The sequence below is a fragment of the Simochromis diagramma genome, unplaced genomic scaffold (assembly GCF_900408965.1).
Source record: "Simochromis diagramma unplaced genomic scaffold, fSimDia1.1 OVJJ01000590.1, whole genome shotgun sequence".
In the NCBI taxonomy this organism is placed as follows: domain Eukaryota; kingdom Metazoa; phylum Chordata; class Actinopteri; order Cichliformes; family Cichlidae; genus Simochromis; species Simochromis diagramma.
This window is the reverse complement of record NW_024387057.1, coordinates 1371068-1381057: the sequence shown is the minus strand read 5'-3', so window position 1 is coordinate 1381057 and position 9990 is coordinate 1371068. Positions and strand designations below refer to the sequence as shown.

The window sequence follows — 9990 nt, the reverse complement described above, 5'->3', positions numbered from 1 at the left end:
CTGGTGAATGTTTATTCCTCTGGTCCCCGCTAGGGTGCAGTGAAGCGCGGGAAAGCGGAAACAGCAGGAAAACGACGAAGAAGCGGAACTTCCGTGTTGTTCAAGATGGAGTGAGAAAATGTAGCGTAATCTCGCTTAGTTAATATCTAAAATGAGTTAGTTAATGTTTTGTGTAGCGTTTCTTCTCCAAAGTTTATTGGTAATTCGTTTTTTTTATCATTATTTTGAGCCTTTTGACTATATTAGCAGTTGTTTGATGCTAGCAGAGGAGGCTGAATGAGGCCGCTCAGTGTTTAAGCTTTAATGTTTGTTTACCGTGAGGTTTCTGCTGCTATGTAAGCTGCTTTTGTTTCGTCGTTTCAATGGGAAAAAGGAAAGACATGATTCACCCCAGATTTCTCGGTGAGTATTTGAGAAAGCTTGTACTGTTGCAGTCGCACGTTTTCGTATATTCTTTCCTTGTGCTTAAAGTCTCCAGTTTGTCTGCGTAAAACCACAGCCTGCAAAAAGCTGATTAAACATATCCATAAAACAAAACAAAACATAAGCGCATCTAAACCAGGGGTGACCTCTTGGAATATCCCATCCTCATATAAAGCTTAACGTGGGCCTTTTGTAGTGGTTGGCCTCCGTTTTTAGCAGTAAATGGAGGCTGTGTGTGTTGATAGTTTGGGGGGATAACAAACAGGAAGTTTGGCTGATATTTTGAAATGCATCTTAAGCAAATGTTTATAGGAGAAACCTCATCCAAGTTGGGACAAAACATGTCCCTTCACAGTTTACTTTGTAGATTTAAAGAGTTTCTTACAGCAGTAGAAAAGGTCTTTTCGTTGTTGTTGTTGGGTTTTTTTTGGTTTTTTTTAATCTGCCAGCATTCAGACTGTGGGTCAGTTGTGAGCCCAACAACACATAAACTACACACAACAAATGTTGTGTGATTTGGAGACGGTGGCACTGACAAAAAGACAGGTGGTTGAGCTGGAGATGTTAAGATTTTCAGTGGGAGTGACCAGAATAGACAAGAATAGAAATGAATGTAACAGAGGGACAACTCAGGCCACACAGAAAGGGAGAGAGGCAAAGCTGAGATGGTGTGGCTATGTACAGAAGAGGCGTAGTGGATATACTGGACAAAGGAGAGATGGAGCTTCCAGGCAGGAGGGGAAGACCACAAAGCAGGTTCATGGATGTAGTGATGGACATGGTGTGACAGAGGAGGATGATAGGAATACATATAGGCAGATTATCTGTTTCAGTGACCTCTGTAGGAGCGGCCACTCTATTAAAAATGGCAAACTAGAATGAAATATTTTTTTGCCGAATGTATTTAAAAAAAAAAAAAGGTGAAATCATATTGTTTTTACTCTGAGCTGATTCATTTGTAATGTTATTGTTATAGGGTTCAAACCGAGTCTGTTTATTAGGCCTTTTGAAAGGCAGCCATCACTGAACAAAGTGATGTAATTAATGTAAGTAAGTAATTAAAAAATTCCGTGGTTTTTAAAAGAACACACACAAATAAAACAAGAAAAATAATCAGAACCCGAGAATAGAAAGGGATTTGTTTGTTTGTTTGTTTGCTTTTTAATGAGGTTGATGTTTTCAATGCAGGTTATTTTACTTGTGTCACATTATTCCTATGTTAAATACATGTTGGTATATGTTGTGATGGAAAGCTGAAAGACTTGGAAACAGTTATCTCTTGTAATGAGTTTCTTTGTTTACCTGACTCAAAGGGGGATACAAATGACACAACTAGATCCAAACATGTGGATTGTTTATATTAAAACCAACTTGGATTTCTGATTCTTGACCTTTGATTTCTGGTTCAATTCTGTAGAAAACAAATTAGAAAAACCTTCTGGCTCTGTGAATCTGAATTTGATAAGCAGAAGATGAATGGATGTGGATGTAAACATTTTATTTGAAAAGAAATCATTTTGCGTTTTAGCTCATCGAGCTGATGGACCACTGCCCTTACGCTGTGGCGAGGTGTCTGTTCTTCCACAGTTCTCCTCCTACATATTTGATCAGAATTTAATCAAACTTGCACACAGTGATTGTCTTATCATTGGGTCTTAACCTAAACTGTGCTCAATTAACCATTTAAAAGTTCTAAATTGTGAACTGTGATGTACCATGAGCTGGATGAGCAACTAACTCACTGACGGTCTTTGTATTAATCTGTGCTTTGTCCCGTCCTCTGCAGGTGAAGGCGGCTCCAGCCTGCACAGCGCTCACAAGCGGAAACACAAAAAACACAAGAAGCACAAGAAGAAGCACCACAGCTTCCCCGAGGTGCCGGAGCCTGAGCCTGTAGTGGTGCCTCGGCCTCCGCCGCAGCTCCGACTGAAGATCAAACTGGGAGGACAGACGCTGGGAACCAAGAGGTGAGACGTTTGAGCCAGATTTCAGTATCGATAACTGTTCATGAATCAGTTTGATCAGTCAGTTAAAAGGACATTGTGCTCTCCAGTGTTCCCACTTTCACCGTCCATCCTGGTGTGGCTCGTCCACCCTCACCTTTAATGATCATTGACAACAACGTTGATGACGACGACGATGACGACGATGAAGATGATGATGACGAGCCCTCTGTTCCTTTGGAGCAGTATCGAGCCTGGCTCGGTGAGTTAGCAAAACAAGCGGACTCAATTCTAATATAGGAGGAGGGATGACCTCAGCTTGATCGGGACTGTTGACACTTCATGGATGAAACCATGAAGGAAGTCATATTTGAAAGAAATGATTACTAGTTCCTGCTGTTTAGTTTCAAGTTTCTGCCAACCTCCTGAGATCTAAGCTCGCGTAAAAGCTTTGTTGCATACTTAAAAAAAACCTGGTTTTGTTTTTTTTGTTTTTTTCTGGAAGTTTTGTTGGTTTTTTCTGCATGTGTTTGTCACACACGTCTTTGACATACTATTTTTATGTTAGAAATGGTTCCTTTGCCAAAGATTAAAACATTTGTGCTGTTTGTTGCCAGATATTTTCTTATTCCCAAATACTTACTGCTTTTGTCTAATCTGGTCATGAACTGAATATTTTTTTTATCACCTGGACAACATCCTCTGATATTTACAAACCAGTTTATAAACTGTGGTTTGAAAGAAATACTCCACACATTAATAAGTATAATCTGCCTGCATCCCTACATGACTCCAACTTCAGAGCTGAAACAAACAGTGATGTCTGAGAATCTGCTGATGGTACAGAATAGCACAACAGAGCTTGATCTTGATTTTATTTTAGCCTTGCAACAAAGACTGTCTGTTTATCTTGATTGTTTTGTACCAGATGAAGACAGCAACCTGGCCACATCCCCTCTGCCGGATATGGACTCAGATTCCATGCTGGGCGCGCCCGTGGACGAGGAGGAGCGGTGGCTGGACGCTCTGGAGAAAGGAGAGCTCGATGACAACGGAGAGCTGAAGAAGGAGATCGATGAGTCTCTGCTCACTGCCAGACAGGTGAGAAGCAGCTGTCAGTGTTGTGGAGAACATTTTCACCTGTGCCTGACTTTAATATGAAAGGTCTTCCAGCATTTGAAATCAGGGGTAAAACTTTTTTTTTTTTTTTTTTTAAAGTAGCTTAAAACATGTTTTTCTTTCCTTGTCTCTCCCCCTCAGAAAGCTCTGCTACACAAGCAGCAGAGTCAGCCTCTCCTGGAGCTCCCCATGGGCTACAAGGAGAAAGAGATGACCGCTGAGATGATGCAGAAGCGGGAGGAGCGTGCCCGAAAGAGACGCCTGCAGGCCGCCAAGAAGGCAGAGGAGAACAAGAACCAGACGATAGAGAGACTGACGAAAACCAGCAAGGCCAAGATCAAAAGCATGAAGGAGAAGAAGTCCAAGCAGAGCCAGTGCCCCATGGTTCGGTACAGCGATTCTGTCCAGGGAATGGCTATCTCCTTCCCAGCAGGGGTCCCTGCTCCTACCCCAGCACCTCCCTGCCCTCCTCCTCCAGCCCCATTGAACTGTGGAGTGAGCGGGTGCACAAACCTCAAGAAGTACTCGTGCTCAAAGACCGGAGTTGCTCTCTGCAGCCTCGAGTGCTACAAGAGGAACCTCATGCTCGTGCAGAGCGCAGCGTGAACCCCAGACAGTTGAGTTTATGCCACCCTGGGATGTGACGATGGCGAGTATTCATGCTCGTGTATTTACGTTAACAGGACACTGGTGACCGTGTAGCGGTAGGAAGGTGATTTTGGACTTTCCTGACCTGTGTGAGGAGACTGTATATCAACATGCTTTTTTCATGTGTCATGATAATGATTCTCTGTGGAACTGCTCGTCCAATTATGTACAATATATATATATTTTAAAAAGATCAATCTGTGTACAAATCGAATATTCAGTAATTATGATTTGTAGAACATAGATAAAGTGCATCTTTTTGGTTTCTGAGTTTTGAGAGTAGCTGTTTCCACTTTTTGTTGTTAATAATGTGAAAAAACAAATTGGTCTGGAAGCAATAAAATAATAATAATTTTCCTTTTTAATGTTCATTCATTAATGTAACAAATGAGTCAATTTCCTTACAAAACTGTACAAAGTTTAAATTAAGCAACTGAAAAGCATTTTTACTTCACTGTAAACTGTTTGTGAAAACATCACTACACCCCTGTGTGCTGTGTCCGCGTGGACATGTACGCTGCTGCTGTTGCAAGAAGGTCTTGCATGAGTTTCTGCACAATGGCGTCATGAGGTATTCCGTGATTGACTTGAGTGGATTTTCATGTGCACATAAAAAATGTGTCTAGGGTCTTTTACATGTGCAATAAGGTACAAAATAGCAGTCAGCCTAATATCACTGTTGAAAAATAATGTAAAAAGGCTCCCTACATTTATGCTCGCGTGCTTCGACAAGCGTCACAATTTGAATTGTCTTCCTGAGGATGTTACGGATGCTTCACTGGTAAATGAAGTCTTAAAGTTTCTGTTCATCACTGCCGCTGATCTGGTGCAGAAGAGGATAGCGACAGGTCACAAAGCCAAACCAAAGGAGAGTCTGAAGGCCATTTCCACGGGAACCTCGGGCACAGAGTCATGGAAGCACACGTAGAACTCCTGAGGAACGGGCTCCAGCAGCATGCGTCTGAAAGCCGAAGGAAGGAGACTGAGATGAGAAATTTCAATTTACTTAATTTATATAGTGCCGAATCGTAACAGCAGTCACCTCAAAGACTAGTCTAAGGTAAAGACCGTACAATAATAGAGACAAACAATCATATGACCCCTTATGAGCAAGCACTTGGTGACAGTGAGAAGGAAAAACTCCATCAGAACCAGCCATCTGCTCTAACCAGTTGGAGGTGAGGGGAGGAAGACGGAGGAAAAAAAAACAAAGATAGCCAGATATGATTAAATGCAGAGTATAAACGCAGTGAGTGAAGAAGACACAATGCATCATGGGAATCCCCCAGCAGCCTACACTTATTACAGCATAACTAAGGGAGGATTCAGGGTCACCTGATCCAGCCCTAACTATATGCTTTACCAAAACGGAAAGTTTTAAGCCTGATCTTAAAAGCAGAGAGCCAAGTGCTCTAATGGGGTGATACTGTACTGTAAGGTCTTTACAACAAGGTGGGCCATTATTATTCAAAACTTTGTATGTGAGGAGACAACACATGATATATATCGTGTATGTGAGAATGAGGCGGGGGCACATTTACAAAACGCCTTGGATAGAAACAAGAAATGTTAAAATTCATGTTATGAATCGACAAAGGAGCTCAGTTAATTCATTCTAAATTGTTCCCCTGTGACCCTTCCTTACAAATCCCGTTTTAACTCCATCTCTAATCTGCCTGCCCCTCTCCTCTTTGACTTACTGAGACTGGGAGTTTTTCCAGGATAAACACAAAGTACCAACATCGGGTCCAACATGACGAGTTCCCCGTCTCCTCCCCGTGTTTCACTGAACACACTGCACAATGCTTCGTATTCATTTCAGCCATTAAACAGCAGACTGAGAAAACAGAGTTACTGGAAGTCTCCCTGAATGGGACCGAGACCAGCTTTATCCTCCAGTAATATTATTTACTAAAGTTATGAATCAGGTTTGGCTGCTCGATCATTCAGGTGAAGACAGAAAGTTGAATGGTTGCAGTCCCCAGATGAGGACTCAACCTGAGCACACTTCATTGCTCCAGCTGCCGCCTGAATAATCTGAACATGTAAACCTCTGCGGTTAAAAAAGCAAATAAGTGGATAAGTGGAAGCTGACGTACCCAATGACCCAGTAAGTCATGGTGGGAGCAGGTTTCTTCTGGTCGGTCCAGTTCTCGGGTTTACACTGAAACAGAACCCCGTGTTCTTTGACGGGACCCAGACCCCAGCCGCCGCCCTGCGGCCTGTCTGCTGCACGGCGGCTCTACGGGAAACAAAAATCACACCAACAATCACCTGATTCATTCAAAACATTAATGCGCAGAATACAGAAAACGCCCGCTGAGCCCTGCAGGAAACGGGTTTCCTTTAACCACAGTGGAAACTCGTGTTTCCACACCTTAGTCTCTCCATGCTGGGTAAAGAAGTCCTGACCAAAAAGTTACTGTTGAGGGAAATATGAGTCTGTAGCCTCCGTTAATGTGTAAGATCAGGAAAATCTGCTGTATTCATGATGGTCCTGATGTGTTTGTCTATGAAAGAAATCACAGCGAACCCTTTTTATTGTCAGCGGCAGAAACGAGCTTCCACACAATTCTGGAAACCTCACACTTAAAGGAAACACCTTTCTGTCTCACCCTGGCTGGCAGACTCTGCTGGAAGGCGGCTCGTATGGAGAGGCAGCAGTGGTGGAAGTTGCGAATGAGCTGTGGGTGAATGGAGCCACTCAGCTGAGCCACCTCTCTGTGAGTGGGAGCGATGAAGATTCCCTGCACGGTTTCCATCAGGACGTAGTGGAACAAGGTGTTCTCTGCACCCGATGTTAGTCTGTGGCAAACACAGGACCTCAGGTCAAACTGAAAAGAGATCGTTTTTATCTGGTTAGTAAAAGGAACCGGATAACTGGTCACTTACTTCATGGTGTTGTACATCTCCTCTGTTTCTCTCTCAGTCAGGGTCTTCTTCAGGGTGCCCAGGTAAAAAGGGTTTGGGTGCTTCATCCTGGGTATCTGATAAAAACATATAAAGTGTATCAAAATGTCAAGGTTAAATAAAATCTGCTTTTAATTGGCTTTTAGACAAAAAAAAACATTTAAGCCACTCTCACTTTACCCATTTAAAAAGAAATTCTATTAGTGTGCTTTTAATTTCTTTAAAGTTAATGCAGTCCATCGACTTCCAGCTTTGTTCCCTATAACTTGTTTTATTTGTGACCAGCTGGCTTGTTGCAAACAATTCGGGCAAGTTTTCTGCATTTTCAATGAAAATACTTTGAGCCAAACCTTGTTCAAAACCTCTGTGTTCAGCACTTTTCCATTTATGTGCAGATTTATTAGAAAATAAATGAGATATTTCACATCCTGTAACAAATTTAATTCACTGATATTGGCTAACAGATGAAAAAATAAACAGGAACAAATATAAACTCCTTAAAAGATTACAGATGAACCTTGAAGAGTCCTCCGCTGCCTCCGCTCCCATCAGACGCTCCAGACCCCAGCGAGTCCCGACGACCTCCCAGCTTCCTGGCTGAGTCCGGTGTGGAATGCGGACTGAGGCCTGGAGCCGCTGACGAACTGGACCCCGACCCGGCATCCATCTGCCCCTCGCTCCCGCTGTCCGACAAGCTCCTCTGCGGGCTGGCCCTCCACGACTTCTCCCCAAACAGGGCGCGAGCTCTGGACCCGGACGAGGAGGCTTTAACGGCACCGGCGAGCTTGCTGAAGACGGGCGAGGAGGAGGCCAGGCTGTCGAGCCGGTCACGAGCTGTGGCAGCAGGGAGGAACCAGTCGGCGCAGGACAGGCAGGGAGCAGGCGGAGCATTCAGACGCTCTTCGATACCTGGTTCCAACACCTCCAGCTGCAGCAGGGTGGCTTTCACCTGGGGGCCAGAACAACACAGAGCTTCAGTTTGACGTAAATGATCATGGCAGGAATTCATCTTCAGGTTTAAAAAAGCCCACCTGATCAATGTAAACACAATCAGGTCCAGGAGAGCCCAAAGCTGGGGAAGCACAGCCGCCTGCTTCCAACAGTACACACTGCATAAAGTGTCTCTGAGGACAGAGGGAAAATGATATCATGAAGAAGCATCGATACTGGCAGATAACACACACATGGGCAGAGACTGAGGAGATGAGGCAGAATTACAGTCATGATAAAAAGCACCCCATGACTGCATAGCTTGTAGAACCACCTTTAGCAGCAACAACTTGAGGCAGCTGTTTTCTGTCAGACTCTCACATTGAGTCGGATGAATTTTGGCCCACTCTCTGTGTATAATGTTGCTTCAGTTCATCGACCTGTTATTGAGGCTTGCAGGTATTCATCTTTCTTAAGGTCCCACCACAAAATTTATATCAGGCTGGACTTTGACTGGATCACTGTGACACTTTTTTCTTTTATAGCTACTCTGTTGTAGATTTGCTGCTGTGCTCAGGATCAATGTTCTGTGGCATTACTCAGTTTAGGCCAAGTTTAAAGCTTCTCAGACGGCTGGCTTCACATTTGACTCAAAAAATATTTTGGTATACAGAGGAATTCATGGTCGTCTCAAACACTGCAAGATGCCCAGGTCCTGTGGCTGCAACCCAAACCCAAATCATCACCCCTCCACCGCCGTGCTGACAGCTGTTATGAGGTGTTGTCCGAAGAACATCAACTAGAAGTCTTGTGGTTTGTTCAGATCTAACTTTGCAAACATAAGCCATGTTGTTATTATATTTTTAGAGAAAAGAAGCTTTCTCCTGCAAACCCCTGTAAACAAACAGGTTCCAAAGACTGTCATGAACTTTAACATTTAACATGCTAACTGAGAGTCTGAGTCTGAGATGTGGCTCTTGTTTTTTGTTGGTTTTTGTGCAGTTTCTCTCAGCATTGCACCGTCTGACGTGTCTCACGTCCACTCCTGGGAAGACTGACAACTGCCTCGAATGTAAATAATCTTTTTTGCTCTACAATGATGGCTTTCCAATTGATTGTCTTCCCTCCTTGGAACTGCGTTAACACACACCAAAACAATGTTCCTTCTAAGCTGCGCATGTGCGCAATTGCGCACTGCTGGCACGGTCTCTGCGCACAGAAAATCTGTGTTGCGCACAAAAAAAAATCTAACCTGAATTGAAATTAAAATGAATACTTTAACAATTCTGTTTTGCAGTGTTAGTCAGTGACTGGCTGCTCCTGTATGGGATTAGAACAATGCCACCTTATCCCATAGTCCAGCCAATAATGCGATTCACATTCGTATATACGCAGATAATCAACGTCGTTGACAGGCTATGACAGCGTCCTTATGTGCCGACACCGGTGTTATAGCTAGCAAAGCGGCTGATGAGGAGTGAAGCCACGTTAATGACAACGTGTACAACCATTGGAGATGTGAGCAGGACAGATGGAACAATTGATGGAAAAAGTGTCAATTTAAAAACTTTATACCAGTTTTTAAATTGTGTTGATAGGCCACGTAAAAATTAGAGGGAACATTGCACCAAAACCTCTGCTTTCATACTTGATGATCAGTTAATCAAGTGCATTTGATTAGCAGCACCTGGTTGCTGCTACTACTGCTACTTAATTCCTATGCAAGTTTTCATAGACATTTTAATTTTGGTTCAGGTGTAATATGTCATGTTTTGTCATTTATCTGAGGTTTTACTTACCTCATTTTAAGACTAGAATACTAAGGACCAGATAATATATGCTTAGAATTTAGAGATGATGTACTTTTTTCTTCACACAAGGAGGGTGAATGTAAAGAGGGATTAAAGTGGGTTTTGTGTAAACACGATAATTAAATGCTCCTTTTATTTGAAATGAGAAAAGGAGTTTTGTCAAGAAAAAGAATAAATATCAATAAAACAAGTCAGTGATTTCCTTC

At 43.0% G+C, this 9990-nt stretch overlaps 2 protein-coding genes across 3 annotated transcripts in view; one reads left to right on the top strand and one right to left on the bottom strand.

The window, feature by feature from the left end:
- Positions 1–13: 13 nt before the first annotated feature.
- On the top strand, positions 14–4489 carry ino80b (INO80 complex subunit B). The gene is made up of 5 exons (XM_040045158.1): positions 14–402; positions 2210–2390; positions 2477–2628; positions 3295–3467; positions 3627–4489. Exons 1-5 carry the CDS (start codon positions 363–365, stop codon positions 4089–4091), a joined length of 1011 nt encoding a protein of 336 aa, XP_039901092.1. The 5' UTR covers positions 14–362; the 3' UTR covers positions 4092–4489.
- The window catches only part of intu (inturned planar cell polarity protein), a 26038-nt gene continuing 20524 nt past the window's right edge, over positions 4477–9990 (bottom strand). For both annotated transcript variants that reach the window (XM_040045142.1, XM_040045141.1), the window contains exons 12-17: positions 8075–8167; positions 7561–7992; positions 7026–7120; positions 6749–6938; positions 6233–6375; positions 4477–5094 (exon numbers count right to left, since the gene is read on the bottom strand). In XM_040045142.1, coding sequence (XP_039901076.1) covers positions 4983–5094; positions 6233–6375; positions 6749–6938; positions 7026–7120; positions 7561–7992; positions 8075–8167 — 1065 coding nt within the window. In that variant the 3' untranslated portion in view covers positions 4477–4982. The remainder of the gene's footprint in view (positions 5095–6232; positions 6376–6748; positions 6939–7025; positions 7121–7560; positions 7993–8074; positions 8168–9990) is intronic.

What these genes read in the sequence shown, in the direction of transcription:
- ino80b (XM_040045158.1), top strand. Translation starts at nt 363, where the DNA reads ATGGGAAAAAGGAAAGACATGATTCACCCCAGATTTCTCG. An exon ending in CAGACGCTGGGAACCAAGAG is followed by an intron (nt 2,391 to 2,476) that starts GTGAGACGTTTG and finishes TGTGCTCTCCAG; the next exon opens with TGTTCCCACTTTCACCGTCC. An exon ending in CTCTGCTCACTGCCAGACAG is followed by an intron (nt 3,468 to 3,626) that starts GTGAGAAGCAGC and finishes TCTCCCCCTCAG; the next exon opens with AAAGCTCTGCTACACAAGCA.